Genomic DNA, 23,438 nt, shown 5'->3' with positions numbered 1-23,438 from the left:
AAACTTTAAATAAAGTTTTGATTTTCACTAATCCACATAGAGTCAAAGTATATATGCTGGCTGCATATGCAGTTTTGTTTAAATATTTCTTAACAAGTTGTGACTGGACACTGTTGGTAGTCATCAACAAGCTTCTGGTGTAATTCTATCGAACCACTGTTCTTGGAAAACTTGGTAAATTGGTTGGTTTCCTGGTACAGACCCGACCTCAGCTGAGGTCAGAGCTTTGGAAAGGTGATTTCATAAGCGTCATGTTTGTTTTATCCATTCTAGAACCAGTGATGTATGTTGATGTGTGTTTGGGATCATTGTCCTGCAGTGTCCCACTTTGTGTAGCCTACCATTACCACCGGCAGCAAAACAGCCCCAAAGCATGATGCTATCACCACTACACTTGACAGTGTTCTCAGGTTTGAAAGACTCACCTTTACTCCTCCACACATACCAAACTACCTTTCTCTAGAAGGCATTTGGCTTGTTCATGTGGGCAGCTGCAAATTTCCCTCAAGCTTGTGTCGATTTTGAATTTTCCTTAGCTGGATGATTGAGCGTGCATCAACATGATGTTTCAGGCATCTACATCATGAAGCTCATTGAGAGAAGGCCAAGCGTTTGCAGCATTGTCAACAAAGCAAAGTCTACTTTGAAAATACAAGATGTATTTAGAATTATTTATCAATTTTTTCTTCGCGACATAATTCCATATATCTTGCTTCGTATATTTGTAGTTAAAAACTGAAAACATCAGTGTAGAAAGTCGTAAAAATAAAGGAAAAACATCAAATGAGAAGATGTGTCCAAACTTTTGACTCTGTGTGGATCTGCAAAAATTCAAATTAAATTCAAACTTGTACACCCAGATCTTGTTTTTTTTAAGTCATTAAAGAAAAGAAATCATTAAAAGTCCATTAAAAGGCTTTATAAACGTTTAACCACAACTGTATATAATCCCTGCTGCAACTCTTCAAGCATATAACTGGGTGAGTTGTGTTTGATGGTAGGTAAACTGGAAATAACCCTTGGCACAAAAACGAGTGCTCTAAGCCTGAGTTTGAAATGATAGACAGTGATCAAACCTTGGGTTAATTCCTTCTTGGGCCATTCAGGCCTGTAGTCAGATAAACATCAGGTGTTCGTGTTGCAGGAGCCTGTTGGAATGTGTGGAGCAAGCTCTCGAGCTGAGGTAGGCCATGTCCATTAACTCTAGCCTTTCCTAACACCAATGTCTCCCCATCCCACCTGAATTCACCTGAAATAAGCTGCTTGTCATGGAATTATTCTTGATGTGAAAATCAACCATTGTCTGTGTGTTGGGTATAATCAGCAGGTTTGTGTTCAATCTGATCTAATCCCAACCTCCATGAACTGGAGTTTGGGAGCACGTTTGATTTAGCACAAATGTACGTGTTTTGTTTTGTTAACTTCTTTGGGTTTGTGTTACTTGTCACTGATGTGGTGCTTGTGCTGATTCCCTCACATTATGTGGAAAACTGACTAGATTTTGGACAGTGCAGGGTTTTTTTTTTCTATTTCTTCTTTTTATCCATGATGTCGTTGGATATAGGAGGGGAGCTGTTACCTCCTGCATAGTGTTTGATTCTAAAAGGTTTCCACACCAGCACCGCCTCAGTGAACGTCTGGTGTTTGCTTGCTTTGTTGTAATGTTTCCTTCAGATTTTTGTTCATGTCCTGCTCTTAGCCAACCCTCAGCATCTCCAGCACCTGCCTTTATGTCCAGCTTGTTTCTATTATGCTTGATGTGGATTTCATTATAAGACGTCTTTGTCTTCTAGAGCATGACCATTGTTGCTCCTTTGTCTTTCAGGAGTTTAACCATCAAGAGAGTGCCATGTGCTGATGTGAGTGAATCATTCTACCATAAACAAAATCTCTGTCACAATTCAGTCACTCTAGAGTTGTTCATATATACTGTGTCTGTGTGTATCTTCAACTTTTATATACTAGTTTATATGTTGCTAAAGGTATTCACTCACCTGTCTAGATCATCAAATTCAGCTGTTCCAACTTGTATAGAATCAATTGGCTTCAAGTCGATATGCGTGTGAAGGCAGATGAGCGAATACTTTTGTAGTATGTGCAGTTTCTACTCTTCCATACTAGTTTAATATGTGTACACCTAAAGATGACAAAAAATGCTTAAAAATGCAAAGTAGCATAAGTGTTTTAATGGAAGGTGAAAATTGTGCAGAAAGCTTTAATTATGACTTTCCATCAGTTTCCTGCCTGTGCGTTCTACTAACTTTAAAATTAAATTAGCCTTCCTCAAATTCTACGTTTGCCTCAGTACAGTACAGGTCATTTGTTCCAACCAGCCTCTAGGTGGCGTGGTTTTACAGTGGGTAACTCTTGTTCAGACCCCACCTGGGGCCTTTCTGTGTGGCACTGGTGCGCTCTCCTCCTGCCTCTTGGGGTTTCGCTGGGTAACTGGCTTCGTCCCAGTGTAAATACATGCACGTTAGATTAACTGGCAGTTCTAAATTTGCCATAGATGTAAAGGAGATAAAGAGCAAAGAAGGCTTACTTAGCCAGCTACTTAACCCCCTCAACCAGCTAAACCTACTCCCGTGTACTGACTCTGTAAATGCTCAGGAATGTCTCTGAGTGATCAAACCATGTGTGAGTCCAAACTTATTGTTGCTTGTCTAGCAACAGTTCAGTTCCAGTCCAGCAGGATCTAGTGTGTCAAAGACAAAGTGGCTTCTTCATTATTTTCATTCCAATCTGATAATTATCAACACTATAATAGGACACTTCAAGGGAGGCCTTGAATGCCTAATTTAAGTCCAAAAACATGTGTTGAGTTTTTGGGGAAACTTGAATGTCCCCAGGAGAATAAGGATTTGGTGCAGCCTTCCATGACCAGGGTAAAAATTGCTTTATTCTTTCTGGATCCAAGATTGCATTAACTGCTGGACTCTTCTTTCCTGTACCCTAGCACAGACCTTCACAGGGATGCTGGGGGCCCAGAGGCTCCTAGGGTGCCCTAATCTCCCAATCCAGAGGCACCTTCTCAGTTGTATCAACTAGGATGGCTCCTTAAGCCATCCTAAACCTTAAGAAACTTTCCCCCAAGGAGTTGACCACTGCCCAATCCATTTGCCACTGAATCCCTCTGGCCGCCTCCTGCAGGTGGTGGATCCAAAGGAGTGCAGGCTTCCTTTGGGGTGCTGCTGGCCAGGCACCATTGGCTGGGGCCCAGCCACCAGGCACTCACCCTTGACTACCCCCCTCCTCCCTAGCATTGGCTGCACCTCTCGTGGGGTTTTTAATCGCTTATCGTCTGGTCCAGTTGTAGCAGGGGTAAAATGCCCTCGACAGCTGAGGTCCTGGGAACACCCTCTAATGCCAGTGGAGAAGGGAGGAAACACCATGACTCACCACAGAGGCATTATTCCATCTGATGAACATGCAGAAATGTGTTCAGTATGAAACCATGGGAGCAACATTCCCATGCACATCAGCCTTGTCACATGCAGTAATGTGTATTTGTATTTAGTAACATGTTTGATGGTGTTTCTCAGGGAGGCAGAAAGAGCAGTGTGTTCAGTCCGTCTACGGCCTCACTGCCAGCCTTCAGCTCTTTGACTCCCAGCACAGAGGACAAAGATCTTACACCGAGACCGACCTGTACACTGGGCCCCGACAGCGCTGTCACAGCCGACTCCACCACAGGTACTCATCACAACATTAGACCTCAGCTTTGTCTGCCTTTAAACAGACGCTTTTTCTTTTAACTTCTGTCCTGTCCCATATAACGTTGCAGTTTCAGATGTTTGTATTAGACTATTTCAGACAGTGAGGTAAACGTATGTGATCCCAGCGATGTCTTTATATACTTGATGAAATCAGAGTAGCATCCGTTAACTTGTGACCTTTGACCCCCCCTACGATCTTTATATAGAGAGTGTTGATCCATGTAGCAAATGTTTCTCCAAATACCATTGTTATCAGTGTTTGTTCCGGGAATACCCAACCCACTCAGTCGAATGTTTCTCAGCATCCAAGCTAAGAAACATTAAAGGCGATTTGTAAATTTAGAGCTTTCCTTATATTGTTGGCAACTCGACGGCTTGTGTGGAGGGTTATATGTGGGCAGGCAAAAGCCATCCTTCAATCGGTTCAACATATATGCTATCAGAGATAGAAAATGGATACTATGCCACTATCTCTCAGTTAGTTAAGATGAATAACTCTCCTGCCATCATAGGTGGCGACTGATGAAAGCTTAGTGGCTCCTACACCTTTAGAGGCCTTAAAGGTCCAGTTTTTGGCTTTTGTACAAGAGACTTAGTTTAGAGCTCCCCAGTTCATCAACACTAATCCCTCTCTCACCTCTCTCACCTCTGTCTGGTATAACAAGAAAGTATTTATTGGTAAGAAAGCGTTCAAGTGGGATGCGTGTGCTAGGGCAGGAATTCATCAGCTGGGGGATCTGGACCTTGATCTAATCTGAAGACTAACCCAGACCCTCCATCTAGTATCCAGGAGTTATTCCAGAACCTGCTGGAAATGTCAGAAAGAAGCCAGGATGTCAGTTCATATGCTGTATGCATGTGGAAAATACATGTTAACCTTATGAATGATCTTTTTCATCTTAATCTCTCTAAGACTCCAGCTTTGTGTGTCCTGGGTCTGTTACCTGACAGCATGAATCTTTCTGGAAGACAGAGGCTCTGGGTGCATCTGGCTGTTATGACAGGTTGCAGGATAATACTGCATCATCTAACTCTTGTTGAACAGGTCATGTACAGAGTTAAGGGGAGAGATATCTTTAATCAGGTCTGGGGTCCCTTTTTGCCTTACATGATGTTCTGTCTCAGGTCGGTTTCTAGAATCAAAGCTGCAGAGCACTGCAGTCTCTGTGACTGTCCCAGGATTTGTTTCTCTTAATCAGGTTATTAATTCCTTTTATGTTATAACTAACAAAGTGCATATGTGTCATTTTCTCTATATGATTGCATATTCCCCTTTGCTCTGTACGCGAGAATGGGATATTTTTAGGGTGCTGAATCCAAAAATGTTTGTTTTTTTGCAAAAAATCAGGGTGTTTTGTCTCGATCCCAAAGTTTCATCTTGAAGTAAGCAAAATAAACTTTATTCGCAAAATCCCTTATGTTCCTTTGTTGACTTTTAACAGTGTATTCAGCACAAATCAAACCAAAGTTGTCTGGAGAAATGACACAACCTCTCGGAGCCATAAAACAGAACTAAAACACGAGTGTGGCTGATACAGCAAACAAAATCCTGAATGTTGAAGCATGACCAAAATCTGATAGCAGAGTGTTTATACTCATTCCTACTGCCACAGAAAACACGTCAAAACATGCTTATAGCAGCCAGTGAGAGTCCTTACCTTTCACTATGAACAAAATAAACCTGTTGGGACGTGACCGTCTGAGCTCCTCCCACCACCAAACCCCCTACTGATACCCCTCAATACCTCGCATTTTCTATTTGTATTTTTCTTGAGTCTCACGCTTAGAAATATTAAATCAATGTACGAAATCATTATTTGATATGTTTTTTTTAAATCAAGTATAAAATCCAACATGATGGAATTTTAAAAAATTCTTCAGGGAGTAAAAATTGATAAGAAACGGTCAATAAATCCTAGGTGAGTGTAATCCACTCATGTTAAACCTAAACGCGTCCTCCGTCTGAACTTTATAAATATATTGTTTGTTAATATGGGATATTTTACTATCTGAAACCTATCTGCCTCGATGTTTTGGCAGAAACAAAACATCCACTGTATGTTGTGTGCATCTACTTCTTTGTTTCGATTTCTTCTTTCTTTTGTCACTTTCAACGTATCAATCAACACATATTCAAGTCGCTCTAGAATTGAGTTAATTTAGAGTTCTTCCTGCATAAGGGCCCTGAGGTCTGATGCTGACGCCGCTGCCTCCCTGTTGCTTCTCCAGCCTTCCTTCAGCTCCTCTTCGATGCACTCTCTTTCTCCACGCCCTGTTCAGACTCTCAGAGCTCTTTCAGCCGCCGTGCGGCCTCTGTTAGGTCTTCTCTCCGGTGTCCAGTTTTATTCTCAGCTTTGCTGGATATAAACAATTTGCCTGCACATTTATCCTTATAAGTTGCTTGATGGGTCTTTATCCTGTCTTCCTTCTCTCACCCCAACCGGTCGCAGCAGATGGCCCCGCCCCTCCCTGAGCCTGGTTCTGCTGGAGGTTTCTTCCTGTTAAAAGGGAGTTTTTCCTTCCCGCTGTGGCCAAAGTGCTTGCTCATAGGGGGTCATATGATTGTTGAGGTTTTCTGATTTGTCTGTATTATTGTAGGGTTTTTTACCTTACACTATTCAGCACCTTGAGGCAAATGTTGTGATTATTTGTTGATATATACATTAAATTGAATTGTTACAATGCGCCTGCATCAGCAGAGTTAGAGTGCAGAGCAGTTACACAGAATTAGACAAATGTAAGGACGAAAGTATCGTAGAAAACTCAAAACATAACATATAACACTTTAACAGAAAAGTAAATCAACCTTCTAACTAGACAATATTATCACATAAAGTAAAAAGTTATCTTCTACCTGGGATGTTGTATCTTGGCTCAGGCTTTTTGAACAACTCCTTAACGTTGTTAGTGTCTCCTCCTTGTGTGCCATCGTGATCTGGGTGTACTCGATGGAGTGTTTTTGCCTCAAGTGGTGAAACACGTTTGTTGTTTATTGTTTCCACCTTCAGCAGGAGCAGTTTTCTTGCATATTTTAGTCATCTTTGTACTTTCTTAGAGGTTGTCAAAGTATCTGCTTTTTCAGGCTGACACACTGCGCTTGCTTGTTGTTTTATACGCTAATGAATGTAAATGTCGTGATGTCGTGATGTGGAACTTTAATACCATGTAATAATGTATATTGCAGTTACTGCAGACATGACTTCATGCATGCATTAACTTCAGCTATGACCGTAATAGTTCCACTTTAAGCTGACCAAGCTCACAATGAGTCCCACAGAAATCTCTTTCTCTTTTTAGCCTTGGCCAGGTGTTCGGCCACTCAGGACATCACAAAGGGCTGCAGTGAAACGTGTCGGCCAGCGGAGGGCGCTGTGCCAGCAGAGTTGGTTACTACTGCTTCCTCACCCAAGCGAGAGACCCCACTATCACCAGAATGGAGCACACTGAGGAGGAAGACGAAGGATGATGTAAGTGGAAGCCTCAGCATATCAGCCTGTGTGACTTGCTAACCTTATAACTTCCTAATGATTGGATCCTTTAAAGGTGTCGGACTACACACCGTGTAACAGTCAAAATGCTGATTTGTGACATTTACAAAAAATAATAACATTTGTTGTGTGTAACCTTTGACATTTTTAGAGCGCTGATTGTCATGGCCTTCCTCCCACCCCTCAAGTCCATGTAAGTGTGAAGTTTAACATTTTACGGCCAAAGCTCTCATGACTAACACGATATGCTTCCTCACGTACAACCGTGTGTTTTAATGGCTGCGTCCTGCCAACGGATTCCACAAACCTCTGCACCTTCTCACTACTTCCTCACTTTTAGAGTAACTCTTGTGCAAACTGGTTTGTGATCTAAGGAGCTTTGAAAGACAAAGGGACGTTTCATCTCTTATCTGAGAAGCTCCTTCAGTTCTAAGAGCAGTAGGTGGAGAGTCCCAGATTTTAAGCCCTATTGGGAGACAAAGCTCCTCAGATTACCGTGACCTGGATGACTGAACAGAAAAAATTACTTGTGCAACTTTGAATAAAAGTATAACAGCCAGTTTGGTTTTGTTGGAAAGATAACATACCTAAACTGAAGAGTCAATCTAAACATGCCAGACCATACGTGATTCAGTTGCTCTGCTGCTTCTGTAGATGGGAGCCTGCTTCTCTAAAGTCTTCAATGGCTGCCCTCTAAAAATCAACTGCGCCGTCACCTGGATTTTTCCCAAAACAAGAGGTCAGTGGTTTGGTCTGTGGTTCTGTTTTTACTTCATAGTGGAGTAATGAGAGCGTTTTCTCAGAAATCTCACAGCAGCAGGTTTATAACAGGTTTATATTAATGTGAGCAGACAGTTCGTTTATGCAAGGTACGATGAAAAGGAGACTTCTTGTTTGAAAGGAAAGCTGTAACTGACTTAAATGTGGCTGTGTTCTCTTTAAGATGGTCTTGTTGTGCAGAGATGCTCTTTGTTACGTGTGCACGTCCTTCAATGTGTCACAATGAATGTGATGTGGCACTGTAGTGGCCAGGTGCCTGCACACAGCATGGGTCATGTGCGTGCTGTTGCCTGACATTGTAGCACAAAGAGGCACTCTTAATGGGGATAGCAGCCAAAGTGAAAGCAGGTCTGGTGTCTGAACCTTGTGATGCGATGGTAATGGTGTCTGTGTTTGGTGCTGATGGAAACTTCTTTATATAAACACTTTCCCTACTTAGATCAGTATCTTATTCTTGGGGCAGAAGAAGGCATCTACACACTGAACCTTAATGAACTTCATGAAGATACATTAGAGAAGGTAAGATCGTAATTCTCTCACATTTATAATGCTTTAACAGCCATGCTGTCCACTCCACTTAACTGGCCTGAATCCTTTATTACATGTCCTGTGTTTAATGAGTATAATTGGTAACATTTTAATGCTTTTCATTGCCCTCCATTCTGGTGAAGTTATTGGAAAGACGACTTATTTGCAAAGCACCAAGGGAAAGTCAGCAAAGCAAACTTTAGCTGTGCACAAAATTAGCCAACAACAAAACAGAATCCCAAAATGAGCACAGAGGCAGGAGCTATGTGTGGAAGACATGCTACATGCTACAAAACAGGGATTAGAACAAAGATGAACAGATGGGGATCAAGGTACAGGCTAAAATGATTGGACACAGATGACGGCGATGAGAGGAAAAGGAGGGAAGACGGACAAAAACACGACACACCAGAAAACTGAGCAACACATAGACGAGACAGAGGTCAGACAGGGGAAACATCAGGGCTACTAGTAACACAAGAACATTAGAAACTAGAGATGGACCGATCCGATATTACGTATCGGTATCGGTCCGATACTGACCTAAATTACTGGATCGGATATCGGAGAAAAATAAAAAATGTAATCCGATCCATTAAATGTCACGAAAGCACCTCACAAAACTTGCAACACGCCGTAACTCACCTCAGAACGTTAGCACGTCGAGCAGTATGCATCACGTGATAGAGCAGCTGTGGCATGCGGGACCTGTCGGTGGTCTGGATAGCATGTGGAGCTTCACCAGCAACCCGGCATTTCATCTCCGACAAAGTTATCCCGAGAGAAGTAAAGCAAGTGTGTAAGTCCATCTCTGAATGTTTGTAAAGCATTCCTGCGTTAAGCTTAACAAGCGACTGCCTCTTCTTGCTGCTACTTCAATCATGAAACTGCTTAACGATCAGCTGATCAGCTTTTCTGTCGCGAGTTCGTCTCTCTTCTTTGTTTTTGGCCCACTTTGCACCAGAAAGAAGAAACCAGCGGCTGAACAACAGCAGCACGTTTAAGCTTGATCAGCTGTTGTTAGAATTTATTTAATATTACTTTCTAGACCAGGATCTTTTTCTACGTAGCTGACGGCTGTAACTGTGCAGGGGCGGATCTAGCAAAGTTTAGCCAGGGGGGCCGATAGGGCATTAACTGGGAAAAGGGGGCACAAAGACATACTTTTCTTTCTTATTCTCATTTAAAATGTCTGGCTGTTATTAAATAATTATCTGACACCCAAAGTTTTAATCTGATGTAAAATGTATAGAAGTCAATTACTGTATATAGTGACTATTAAGTCTAATATATATACCCTAGTAAGCTATAGTACATTTTCCTTTGGGAAGGTACCATCTGTGCAGTCTGCAATTTTGTTGAAGAAAGATGTTGAATCTATTTAATATTTCTTGAAAAAGAATTGATTTCTGTGCATTTTTTTTCACACTGCATCAAATTAAGGTTGATTACGTCGATTAAGCATCATGAGGTGGCGCGTGAGGGGTGGTTCCCTATTTTTTATTTATTTATTTTTGTTGTTGCTGGGAGTTGGAACCCTATTAGTTAGGTTGCTTAATATTTATGCTAAGTACTCTTTAAAATACCAGAATAGGGAGGATGGTGTAGGTCTAAGTTTATTAGATTGATCAGTATTGCTGAACTATGAAATATTTTTTTTGTATACAGTTATAACAGAATAGCTTTAGTGTAGTTGTTGTTTTAAACTTGAGTATGAACTTATACAAAATGCAGCAAGATATTTAAAAAAAAACAGTTTTGTTGATTAAAAAACACTATATCGGATTCATATCGGTATCGGCAGATATCCAAATTTATGATATCGGTATCGGTATCGGACATAAAAAAGTGGTATCGTGCCATCTCTATTAGAAACACGAAGGAAAGTCAGCTAAGACTAATACTTTCACAATATCTTATACTGAAATGGGTCAAAGGTCAAGTGGCTATATTCATAAGATGCTCGACTATCCGTGCACAGACGTGCAGGAGGAATAACTCGGTCCAGCGCAGGTTAGGTCTGCAGCATAAGATACTATGACAATATAACCCCAGTAAGGAGCGACCTCCTTAAAACCAGTCTATGCTTAACACTGCAATAACACTGCAAACCCTAAATCTGGCAAACTTCTCCCGATGTTTCCACTGAAGGGGTTGGAAGTTAAAAAGCGCCGAAGGTTAGGTTTGGAGTAAATCATGGATGTGTGCATGTGAGTGTGTGCATGTGTGTGCACGTGTTTGTGTGCAGCTTGTAGTGCAAACGTGCGTGCAGAATTCATGCAGACATGTGTAACTGGTCGTTTTGTGGTAGAAAAGAGTGATGCGCGGTCAAGCTGGTAGTTGAAAGTGTCAGTCAGAGTAGAAGAGCATTGTGTAAAAATGCAAGTAATAACAGCAAAGTGCAAGTCATTAATCGCATCACCCTGAAAAACCTGAGTAAGGAGTGCAGCTCCTGATGAAAGGAGGAGCACTGAAAACCAGGAAATGATGTTTCTGGAACAGTCTGATGACTGAAGCTGGATGTTTGAAGTCTCAGTGAACTGCTTGTCTTTTCCCCACAGCTCCTCCCTCAGCGATGTATATGGCTATATGTTATGAACAATGTGCTGATGTCCGTATCAGGTAACAAACAGCGTGACACAAACGGAGAACATTGTGTCCACTCGATAATATGCTGCTCTAAAAAGGCTCCATCCTGCAGGCAAGTCGGCCCAGCTTTACTCGCACAGCCTGCCAGCTCTGTTTGAACAGAAAGGACATCTGCACAAGAAACACAGCAGCCTGTCGCTCAGCACCAACCGCCTCACTGAGCGGATCAGTCTCAGGTACGACACGCCATCACAGATGCAGGGAAACAGGAGCTGTAGGTGCAGCAGTATTAATAATGTCATGTATGATGCTACCACCTGATTTTGAGGAAGGAGGATACTGTAAACCCAATTTTGTCTGCTTGTTCTGACCTGGATATTCTCTGTTGGCCACAGAAAGTTTGCCATATCTGTAAAGATTCCTGACACTAAAGGTTGTAGGAGGTGCAGTGTAGGTAAGCAATGCAGAGTTACTCTGGTCAGTCTGTTTGTTCACGGAGAACAACTGCAGACACTTAGTCCTGCTCTCTCTGTTTCAGCAAGAAACCCATACACAGATAGCACATTTCTGTGCGGGGCTGTCCCATCTGGCCTGGTTTTACTCTTGTGGTATGAGCCTCTTCAAAAGTTCATGCATCTAAAGGTTTGTACAGATATGTCGAACTTGCCACCTGAATAAATGCCTTCCTTTCTAACTCTACCCCGATTTCCACAATGCAAACCAGCCATTAGACCTGAATTACATAAAAGTAGACAGACAGCATATCAGAATCTGAAGCATGCATTGTTTTTTAATAACATATGCATACTTTTTATTCAAGCCCAACAAGATTTTAGAGACTAAATAAAAGAAACGTTGTATAAACGCCGTCCAAAAACACCAACAGCACCTTCTCTGGGTCCAAGCTCGTGTAACTGAATGGTTACCATGTGTTTTCTGTGCTACAGGAACAGTGTTATCAGCACACAGTTCAACGCCAGCATGCACCATTAGATCACATAGCAGACTAATTGACAGGTTTTTTGTGAATGTCTCGCACATTTCATGAAGATAATGTATGTACTGTGAGAACAGAGCTCTGTGTTAAGCCTGTCTGCAGTCCTAACACAGTGCTGCTTGGAGAAACACGCCTGTGTCACAACATTATGGAAAAGTGGCATCAGTCCAAAGACGTGCAGTTAGGGGACAGGTTCATTGGAAACGCTAAATTGCCCATAGGTGTGAATGTGTGCGAATGGTTGTCTGTGTCTATGTGTTAGCCCTGCCACAGACTGGGACCTGTCCAGGGTGCACCCTGCCTCTCGCCCTAAGACAGCTGGGACAGGCTCCAGCCCCCGCCACCCTGAAAAAGGATAACCGGAAGCAGACGGATGGACGGATGATTGGATGGATGGATGGATGGGTGGATGGATGGATGGCTAGATGGATGGACGGACGGATGGATGGACGGACGGATGGATGGACGGACGGATGGATGGACAGCTGGATGGACAGATGGACGGGTGGATGGATGGATGGATGGATGGATGGACGGACGCATGGATGGATGGATGGGTGGATGGATGGATGGATGGACGGCTGGATGGATGGACGGCTGGATGGATGGACGGATGGATGGATGGATGGACGGATGGATGAGTGGATGGATGGGTGGATGGACGGCTGGATGGACGGCAGGATGGACGGACGGGTGGATGGATGGATGGGTGGATGGCATCGGTTTATCTTTAATCTCAAGATTTACTAATCATACAAGAATTCTGTTGTGCTGTTTTGGACGGTTGTATGAACAGGTTCAGCTCCGGTTTAACAAGCATCACTTAACCATCATGAGAATTTATTTAGTTTTTCTTGTTTCCTTGGTGACTGTTTCACAGCAACTCGCCATCAGACTCCCAGATTCTCTTCCGATATTTGAACTGCTGGTGTTGGCAACAGATGAGTTTCCTCAGCTGTGTGTTGGAGTGAGAGACTGTAGTAATGATAAACCACCAACCGGCCAACAGCTCAGGTTTGATATTATAGAGCTGAACGGCGCTCCTGTTCCAGTGCCAGGTAGGACCGTTTCTGAATTTCTCTGCTGACTTCCTGAAGCTTCAAGCTTCAACTTGTTTCAACAAGCTTCCTTGTTTCCGTGCGTCAGGAGATAGTGGAGCACTCAGAGCCGTGCAGGTAACCCAGCTGGACCGAGACACTGTTCTCATCACCTTGGAAAGTAAGTCCCCTCGCATATTGTGAATCCTTCAAATGTCTTTCATGCTCATTCTCAATCTGTGTACTGTTTGGACAGGAACTGTAAAGATCGTGAACCTGCAAGGACTTCCATCCAGACAGCTGGCTGCAGAAATAGTCTTTGACTTCCCCATTGAAACACTAGGTAGAAATAATGATGTGACAAACAGAATGAATGAGAGCTGATGTGTGTCCTGAAAGCTGAGTGACACCTCCTGTTCTGTCAGTCTGCTTGCAGGATAGTGTGCTGGCGTTCTGGAAGCATGGCCTCAAAGGGAGGAGTTTCCATTCAGATGAGGTGATGAACTAGTAAATTCATCCAACGTTGGCTGAGCTCGTATCATGTGCTTATCATATTTGTTCTAAGTCATTACACATGTGAATTTTCACTTTATGTGCAGGTAACACAAGAAATTACAGATGAGAGTCGTGTGTTCAGAGTTCTGGGAACAAACAGGTATGTTAACTGTATGCTGACAAGAGCTATCAATCACTGTGAGAAACTAGTAATCCTAGTACATCAGAAGTAATCAGGATAGTATTTTTCTTGATACTATTGTTAATAGACCTGGAAGTGATTTTCAGAGTAGCATGTGGAAGTAGCATGAATACTGCTAGCATTAATGGTAGCGTTAAAGCAGGAGTCACACTAGAGTGTTTGTTCTGTTGGTTACTCAGATCCAAGGATTTAGGAAATGCAGCCTATGTGTTTGCATGCAGCCCTCCAAAAAAACCAGCCATTAAAGTTACCAACTACTGTCTACCTGACACTTTGTACAGAAAACTACTTTCCTTAGTGCTAATTTTCTTTATGCTAGTACCAAATCACAACAATAGTCACTTCAAGACACTGTATATTGTAAGGTAAAGGCCCTGCAATTATGGTGCACAAAGGTGAAAAACTCCCTTTTAGCAGGTGAAAACCTGAACCAGGCTCGGGGAGGGGCGGGCATCTGCTGCGATTGGTGAGAGGGGGAAGACTGGACAAAGACAATCTGGGGAAGAGAGCCAGAGAATATTCTCAACTAATGATTGAATGCAGAGAGGTGTTTAAACAGATAGTGAGTGAAAAGGGTGACTGAAGAAGAAACACATCAGGGGAACCCGCCAGCAGCCTAGACTTAGGCTAACTAAGGGAGGATTCAGGGAAGAAAGGAAAGTTGTAATCCTAATGTTAAAAGTAGAGAGGGTGTCCGTCTCCCAAACCCAAACTGGAAGCTGGTTCCACAGAAGTGGTGGCTGTAGCTCAGGTGGGGGAGCAGGTCACCTACTCCCTGTCTACATGCCAGATATCCTGCATGAAAGTTGCTCTCCGGTGCATCCGTCAGAGTATGAATGGGTGTGAACGGGTGAATGAGGCAAGCTTTGAGTGCTCAGAGTAGAAAACCACTATATAAGAACCGGTCCATTTACCATTTACCAAGAGGGGCCTGGAAACCGAAGGGTCTGGCTCCCATTTTACTTTTAAATACTTGGAACGAAGTGCTCTAATGGGGTGATATGGTACTATAAGGTCATTAAGATAAGACAGGGGCTGATTATTCAAAACCTTTTATGTGAGGATTTTGAATCTTTTATTCTGGAGCCAATAAATGTTCTGTTTCTAGTCCCTGTCAGGACTCTCGCTGCAGCATGTTGGATTAACTGAGAGCTTTTAGGACATCCTGATAATAACCTCAGCACTTCCTTTTGATCATTTTTGTGGGGGGAGGGGACATTAACACCAGGTTTTCTCAAACAATTGACACACAACCTGTGAAAATGAATAATTTCAGTAACTACAAGTGTGTGTTTACATTTGGATCGTATAGATATCTGGCATTAAAGCTCAGTCTTCAGAAAATGTCCTTTCTTTTTGATTTCTTTCAGAGCAGTCTGGAATTGATTTTTGACTAAATAATTAAAACTAATAATAATATATTACTATATTATATTACTAACAAATCCAGGACACCCCTGTTGATCCAGCAGCTCTTAATGAAGTTTGTAATAAGAATCGTGGTGAGTTCATTAGAAACATTTCACTTTTCTTTTTTAAATCAGTCATTACTGGAATCATCTGAAGTGCAAAAACAGTGGGATTATATATGAGAAGGACGGACTCAAAGACTGTCGTGTATCACATATATATTACATAGATGTCCAAAATCAATGCATCATTAATGAAACTGAAACAAAAGTACTGAATTTCATGTGGAAGACCAAACCTCAGCATTCAGGAAAGTCTTATACAGGAGCAAAGATAATGGACGTTACCCGGAGTTTTCCACTGTGAAACCAGGAATAACAGCTTAAAAATGTTTCTGTGATCTAAATCATTGTCAGCCTGGCAGGCAAATAGCGTGGACACCAAAGTTTGTGAACGTGATAACCTGAGAACAAAGACATGTAGGATTTTAAATCGGTACCATAGGTGTGTCTACTGGGAGGCTGAGGCTTAGCGCTGGTGGCTGCCAGTACTAAGTATTATTATACAACCCTTATTTTAGTGGATCTTATCTTCTTTCCTTGTGTTTCAGTTAGTTTTTACTCAAACTGGGTGTAGAAGGAATCCCTGCAAAGGTTTCTTTTTCTTCTGTGTTATGTTTTATGTATTTCTCAGCTCTTTGCTTCCTTTTTTCTACTTTAAACTTGTTTGTATGCTGTTGTGTAAATGTTCACACTTATCATAAAGTTTAAAAAAGTAGTAGGCGTGGTGATGAGCAGGAACAGGAGTAAAACTCCAGTAAGTGTACCAGTACTGTACCAGTGTGTAGCATTAAAGTCAAACTACAGTGGTTGTAGTATCAGTAGAGTAGTGTTAGTACTAGAGGTGGGAGGAGTAGAAGCAGGTGGAGGCACTGGCTTTAGGTTAGTACTGCCTTTCTCTGGTTCTCCTTTACAACTCATCTCCTTCTCATTTGCTGACAATGTGCAGAGCCATCATCCTTCAGAGCACACCGACTGATGACCCGTCAGCACTGAGCAGCCTGTACATCCTGACAGGACACGAAAGCAGCTACTGAGAGAGGACACGGGGCTCATTCGACGGTGTTACCAAAGAAAAGCACAGCCTGTCTGTAACTGTGGGGTGGAAACGATGCTCTGTTTCACTGAGGCTGTGCCAGGAAACGGTTCAATGCTGGGAATGACAAATGTTAGGAAGGTATCCTGCTGACTGTCCAGCCTTCACCTGCACACAAGACACCTGTCAAGGTCCTCGCTGGGGTTATAGTTGATAAAGCTTTCTAGCTTTTCTTGTCTATTCAGCTTACCTGCTTAAATCAGACCTTTCTGTTAAAGCTAATGCAGACTCCACTGATCCGCCCGCTCAGTGTGGACGGGAGAATAACCTGAACATGGCCTCTGGGACATCATCGTACTGATGTTATGAAGCGCTCAGTCAGGTTTTCTTCTTGATCAGACTGAGGGGCAGACTGAGTGTGTTTTGGTGCCTCAACATTCAGTCATATTCTGTAAAGCCATTTTCTGTCTGCATGCTGCACATAACCTCTTTGGACCAGAGTGCTGTGACACCTACACCTTACACCTGCAGGAGCTGCTCGGCCATAGAAAGCTGCTCTGTGAAGTGCACGGCTTTTTTGCCAGTGTTGATTTTATGGGTTTAATGTAATAACTAATTTTTCACATCATCGTTTTGAGTCGTAATCCCAACGAGGAAACCTGGAATGTAAAACTTGATGGACGCTCCAGCTGAAGAGTGAAGTGTCAGACTTTTAATGGATCTTTCAAGCATTAGCGTACTTACAATGGCAGAAACAGTGCCACGTCTAAAGCATAGGAGCCATCTTCATCTCATTCTTCCCATTTCATGCAAGTTTCTTCTCATCCTCAGATGGACAGAATTTGGTTTGCTGACTTCATTCAGTCACACCATACTAGAGCATAAAAAGTGGAAATAAACTGGCCAGTAAGAAAGTGTGATGCTTGAAAGTATAGCGTAAGGACAGCAGCAGCACTGCATTTACAGCTGATATGATGACTTCAGCATCTTTAAAGAACTGTGAAGGAATTATCAGTGCTAACACAACCTTAAGCACGTGATGTGACCGTATACACTGCTTACACTTTCAGTATCCTTACTTAAAGAGAACATCTCAGAAAAAAGTACAGTTAGCAAGAAGCTTTGAGAACAAGGCGGTGTTATTGTATGCTAACCACCGTGGTGGTGTAGCTTGTCCTGATAAAAAGTGAATGTGGTCACATTATACTTGTTAACTAAAATGAAAAAATAAAATAATTCCACTACATGGGTAAAGATATTTATGATATTTATGGAAAGGATACTATAAAAGTAACACTGGCCTTTCCATGAGAGAAACTTGAAGTACAGTATGCATGTTGAGATTAATGTTTGTTTAATATGTTTTTGCTACTATGTGAAGATGTGATGTTATTAACAACACAGAATAGACAGAAATAAAGATTTTCATATCTCTTGGAGTTTTATGAAGAGTTTGTTGGGTTGTTCTTCTTTGAATGTGTGGATCGATGCTTCTGCGATTTATATCTTAATCCTTCAATTTGTAAAAAACATTTTGAATTCCGTTTGAGAAGATAAATGAAGGTTCTTGCGTTCAAGTGGAGGCTCTAGCAGACTGAGAAAGTAACTGCATAACTGTGTTATTCCTGCACCCATAGCAGCAAGTAAGTGAAGGCAGTGATGAGCGCTGATGAGTTCTAAGATCACTCAGTCAGTCTCTGAGCGTCACCTTTATTGTGATCGCGCACTTTAAGCTTTCATGCCTGTATTTTTGCACAATTGTGATAATACTGTATTGAAAGAAATCTGTGCACAGACGAACATGGGGCGGCTTTGCTCAGGTAGTAGAGGAAGGTGCTTCAATCCCCGTCTGCATGCCAAATATCCCTGGGCAAGATACCAACGCAGAGTTGCTCTCCGAATGTGTGTGAACATTACACAGAAAGTGCTTACAGAGAAAAGTGCTTGCGTACACCTGAATGAGGCAAGTTCTTTAAAGTGCTTTGAGTACTATATAAGAACCAGTCCATTTACATCGCCAAAGCACTCAATACTCTCTTTACGAAGTTCTCTGTAGTTTGTTTCTCCAGCACCATATTTGACTGCGGTCAAGTGAGCCCTCACTTACGACCACACAGTCAAGCCAGCCGCACCTAAAATGTTGTTGCACTATTCTTATGCATATTACGGTACGGGTGCTGACTGGCTTAGAAACGCAGTCTTTTGTGTCCTGACACTATTGTGCTTCACAATCCACTCCCAGTTTTGGTTCATCTCCACTTTTCACCCAGTGATCCACAGCCCAAATTACTGTACGGTTTTCCGGAAAATCAACAGTAAACTTTACCCAATTTACAGTACTGTACTATATATTTTCTCATCTTTGAGCTCAGATTACAGGAAAACTGTAAGAGGTGACACTGATATTTCACTGCATTCTGACTCTGGGTGACCCCCACTCTTCACCCTGTGATCCACACCAAAAATTACTGTACTGTTTCTGAGATTGCTGTGTTAACCCTCTCAAGGCAGGCGTTGCAGATTTGCAACAGTTAAAAGCTAACAACCTGATCACCCCACATACATATTTTATTAGTTTTTTTTACTCAGAAGCACCACTGCAGGTATTCTTTTGTGCATTAGCAACAAAAACGTAATTTGAGCCTGAGAGGGTTAAGTATGAGTATGACAAAGGCTAAGAAAATATACTGCCTACAATAATATCAAATTTAAACAACAAATTACAAAATTGCCACACCTGCTGTTATTGCCAGGTGTTCGATAGAGCATTATTTAGTCATAAAAAATACATATCATTGAAATATCATCAGTAAAAGAAATACTCTCACTATGTAAGACATGTTAGCAAATTCAGTTAATAAATAATGTATCAAATCTATACAGATGTTTGAAGGTATATTGCAAAGCATGTTTGTTTCTTATGGCTTACAAATGTGTTTGCCTTTAACATAATTTACATTTCATTTATACAGTTTCACAGACGAAACAATAAAATAGGTTTCCTGAACTGTTCTTCGTGGCCCAAATTTTGAATCCTTTTGAGGGTGATGCATTATCCATGAAGGTGGGCAATTTGTTCGTCGATCTCTGACCCTCGCTGACTCTGACGCCTCCTAATTCTGCTTCCAGCCTCGCTCATTAATTTGTTGTCACTGATGCTGTCACCAGTTGTACACAACATCTCTGTTTGTCCACCAGTCTAATCTGTAATTCAGGTGAACCCAGAATTACCTGCATCTTTGTAATGTTTCAGAAAATATACACTATATGTTGATGGGCTTTGTCCCACTTTTCTTTCCTTTATAAGTAAGAATCTCTGTGGTTTTAATGACAATTCATATACAGATTGTGGAGGACATTTTATTCAACACTCAAAAAAGTTCCTCACCAGCAGACTGTAGTACAATTTCAGCCCACAGTTAATAAACCCATCCAATGCAGCGTTATCAGAGAAATTATGCAAGTGTTATGTTTGTATGTACTGGTAATCTATTTATCATTTATCATGATTCCTGCTCTGATGATTACTTTCTTCTCCTTCTGTAATTTTAATAGATAAAGGATGTTGAACATTAAGCTCCAAACAGGATGAATGAGGAAGACCACAGAGGAGAACCGTGGATGTAGTGAAAGAATATATGCAGATGGTTTTTTTCATGGTGGAGGAGCAACTTCTGATACCATCTTAAAGAAAAAAACACATAAAATTGAAGAGTAAAAATAATGACAACAATATGTCTAAATTTTTTATTAATTTTTTAGAGCAAATGCAGTCTTGTCATGGTCAGAGTTGCCCACTCATATTTAACTAATTCAAATACAATTACTGCATTTAAATGCTTATGTTCTAATAAAAGGTATCGTTTAATACTTCTGCCATGACAACCCAAATAAATCAATGAGAGGGAAACGGGAAGATTAGTCATCAGGCAAGGTTTACTGTTCATTTACCATGCCTTGATAACAGTAAGCTTAACAAAAGAAAAATGTTGGCGACGAGAACCGGTGTGCTGTCAAAACATCCTACCGTAGCGTAAATTTATAGTCTTGTCTATCAATCCGTGCTAACTTATCAGAATATGCTACCTTACGTGGTTAATGGCTCTGTCGTATAGGTAGCGTGTTCAGATGACCCAATCACACTATTAAAACATGCTTCCTGCTGGGATTTATATAGGTAGCATGTTCAGATGGTCCAATCACACTATTAAAACATGCTTCCTGCTGGGATTTATATAGGTAGCATGTTCAGATGGTCCAATCACACTATTAAAACATGCTTCCTGCTGGGATTTATATAGGTAGCATGTTCAGCATGTTCAGTGTGCGGCTTCGACCTTCCCCGTGGTGCTTACAATTACCCATGGCCGTAATGCAGGTTCATTCAATCTTTGGGAGTGCAGTACCTGGAACATACAAGGACAAGGTTGATGTAAAGACAATAAATTCAATGAGACAGGGAGGACACAAATTGGCGTTAAGTAATAATTTGCCCGATTATCAATGTGTTAGTTTGCATCTACTTTACAATTATGGGCACATGATATGATAACGATATTTTATCAGTTCAATGATAAATGTATAACATTAATTAAGGTGGGGGGTGGACAATGGCTATTACACTCGATGCACTCCAGCTGACTTACCTTGGTATGAATGACGACGTACTCACAGTTTGGCGGCTTGAAAATAGCCAAATTTTGCACTTGTAAATTGGATGTGCGCCTCCAGTGACTTGTAGTTATGAAACTGGTTCCCAGTGTAAGCGCTTACTCCACAAACAAGATACGTGGGTAGGACAGTGGCGGTAAGTTGTCTGGGTCTTTACTCCACTGCCGTATTTCATATGGGTCCAGATTTGCAATGCACTCTAATTTTTTCAAGTGCTGCTGCTTCGCCTCTGGACGCAATCGGTCTCTATACCGTCCGTTTTCTTTTGAGCTGCTTTTAAACATGTTTCTTGTCGTCGTCGTTCCAACACAGTGCGTTTGTTTTGATTTGTGGACCCGGAAAATGGCGCAATACATTGCGGCGTGAACCAGGTGTAGGACTGAACTCTCCCACACACATCACATCACTATAAGACTGGACTCTCACACACATCACATCACTATAAGACTGGACTCTCACACACATCACATCACCACACACTCTGGTTTTTCTTCATGTACACTTCCTTATAATCTCTTTCTGCTATTTGCACATTTTTACTGTAAATTTCTAAGTTAAATCTGTACATTTTGTAATAACCTGTAAATTGTAAATACTGTAAAACCACTGTCATTTAATGGTCGGGCATTGCACAGCTACAAGCATTTCACCTCATGTCATACTGGGTATGGTTGTGTGTGTGACAAATAAAATTTGAATTTGAATTTGAAAGTTTTTCCAGGTGAGTTTGATCCAGGAGGGTCTGAAGCCAGAGTCAGACAGAGACTGTGCAGAGACTGTAGAAGGACAGAGCAGCAGCAGAGCAGTCCAGATACACTGATGATCCTCTGTCAGATCCAGAGGGACACACAGGGATGATGCTGGACTCTACATTGTGTCTGACAGTGGAGCTGTTCTCAGAGCAGTTCACTCTGCAGCACTGACAGTCATCTGCACTTCTTCTCATTCCTCTGTCAGTCACTGCTGGATGAAGCTCTCCTCTCCACCTCCCAGTAACATGGCCCAGTCAGAGCGTCTCTACACACAAGCTGCTGCTGCTTCAACCTCTCTGGATCATCAGGACACAGCTCCTCCTCTCTCAGCACACACACCGTCCTGTTTACCATGACCTCCACCTGCAGAGAGAAGAAGGAAGAGCAGAGGAGATAAACGAGTGTTTCCAGAGACTCTTCATCAGCTGTCAGTCAGTGATGCAGCACATCCAGTATAAAGAGCAGCAGGGACTTCAGTGCTGGGACTGTACTAGGACTCATTGTTGCTTCACTTTTTCTAATCTTTGGATTTTTATTGAAGTTGATGAAAATGTTTTTCCCTCCTAGTTTGAGTTTGGACTTTCATTCATTAGAAGAACCTTGGTGTGTCCACTCTGAACTCTGTAGGAACCCCAACAACAAGCCCAACAATCCAGATGGACAGTTCCAGCTGTTAACTGGAGGAATTCCATCCAAACATCTGCTCTCACTAAATTCTTCCTCACCTACAGACTGTGTTCTTCACTGCTTTAAACTTGGAAACGAATGCAGTCATTGGTCTGCGTGCTGCTTTGTTCAGAGAGCTGATTGGCTGTTGACAGTGTTTGATCAGAGCGTGTCAGCCGTTACCATGGTGACCATAAAGGTCAGAAACAGGAAGTATTTGTGTCCAATCCTGAAGCCTGTCACCATTCTCCTCTCACAGCTTCACTGAGAAGCTGCAGCTTTACAGGAAACACTGGATCTTTGTTTCATACTGACTGTGTTTAGTACAATACTGCTGACAGCACCACCCACTCACTACATCACTCCACTGACCTCAGAGTCTCCAGTCTGTAGTCTGGACTCTGCTGAAGATCAGACAGCTGCTTCACATCTGGATCCTTCAGGTTGTTTCCCCACAGCTCCAGCTCTTTCAGATGGGAGGGGTTGGACTTCAGCGCTGCTGCCAGATAATCACAGCTGATCTTTGACAAACCACAGCTCCACAATCTGTATAAAGAATGAAAGATGTAAGTTTATTAGACAAAGTGTGAGCTTGAAATCATTCAGTGTTTCATCATCTGTTCAGAGCTGAAGAAGGTTCAGAATGTAGAAGTTTAGAAAATGGAAACTCCAAACAGCTGAAGCCAACAGGAAGCAGCTTCAAACAGGAAACTGTGCAGAGTTTCAGACTATATGTCCTGATGCAGCCAGTTGGATTTTGGAGATTTGAATCTCTGTTCTGTGACTAAGTCCTTGAATCATTTCTTCCAGTTGGTCCAACAAGACAGACTAAGTGTTGGACATGTGTTGTGGCTCCATCAGGGGAGCTTCTAAATGTGATGTGATGGCCCCTCTGGGTCTGTCAGGTCACAGGACTGAAGAGAGCTCAAACTGGGCACACAGTTGTTCCAGTCTGGACCAAAGACTCTATACTGGGACTGAGGGACTGCTTTGACTGCACCCACTGGGACTT

At 42.0% G+C, this 23,438-nt stretch overlaps 1 protein-coding gene across 2 annotated transcripts in view; it reads left to right on the top strand.

The window, feature by feature from the left end:
- The window catches only part of map4k2 (mitogen-activated protein kinase kinase kinase kinase 2), a 44,040-nt gene extending 27,073 nt beyond the window's left edge, over positions 1-16,967 (top strand). The window contains exons 16-32 of one of the 2 annotated variants that reach the window (XM_085400748.1): positions 1,145-1,183; positions 1,826-1,859; positions 3,543-3,693; positions 7,014-7,183; positions 7,356-7,397; positions 7,859-7,943; positions 8,424-8,503; positions 11,074-11,134; positions 11,214-11,337; positions 11,497-11,555; positions 11,640-11,743; positions 12,979-13,156; positions 13,245-13,316; positions 13,392-13,478; positions 13,561-13,631; positions 13,735-13,790; positions 16,251-16,967. In XM_085400748.1, coding sequence (XP_085256874.1) covers positions 1,145-1,183; positions 1,826-1,859; positions 3,543-3,693; positions 7,014-7,183; positions 7,356-7,397; positions 7,859-7,943; positions 8,424-8,503; positions 11,074-11,134; positions 11,214-11,337; positions 11,497-11,555; positions 11,640-11,743; positions 12,979-13,156; positions 13,245-13,316; positions 13,392-13,478; positions 13,561-13,631; positions 13,735-13,790; positions 16,251-16,338 — 1,501 coding nt within the window. In that variant the 3' untranslated portion in view covers positions 16,339-16,967. Of the gene's footprint in view, positions 1-1,144; positions 1,184-1,825; positions 1,860-3,542; positions 3,694-7,013; positions 7,184-7,355; positions 7,398-7,858; positions 7,944-8,423; positions 8,504-11,073; positions 11,135-11,213; positions 11,338-11,496; positions 11,556-11,639; positions 11,744-12,978; positions 13,157-13,244; positions 13,317-13,391; positions 13,479-13,560; positions 13,632-13,734; positions 13,791-16,250 lie in introns of those variants that run through there. The other variant, XR_014910337.1, reaches the window with a different exon arrangement.
- Positions 16,968-23,438: the final 6,471 nt, after the last annotated feature.

The sequence above is a fragment of the Rhamphochromis longiceps genome, linkage group LG3 (genome assembly GCF_057381845.1).
Source record: "Rhamphochromis longiceps isolate RC_006_pf linkage group LG3, R_longiceps_female_GT1.1, whole genome shotgun sequence".
NCBI lineage: Eukaryota > Metazoa > Chordata > Actinopteri > Cichliformes > Cichlidae > Rhamphochromis > Rhamphochromis longiceps.
The sequence above is the reverse complement of the archived record's forward strand: the minus strand, read 5'-3'. Positions and strand labels throughout refer to the sequence as shown.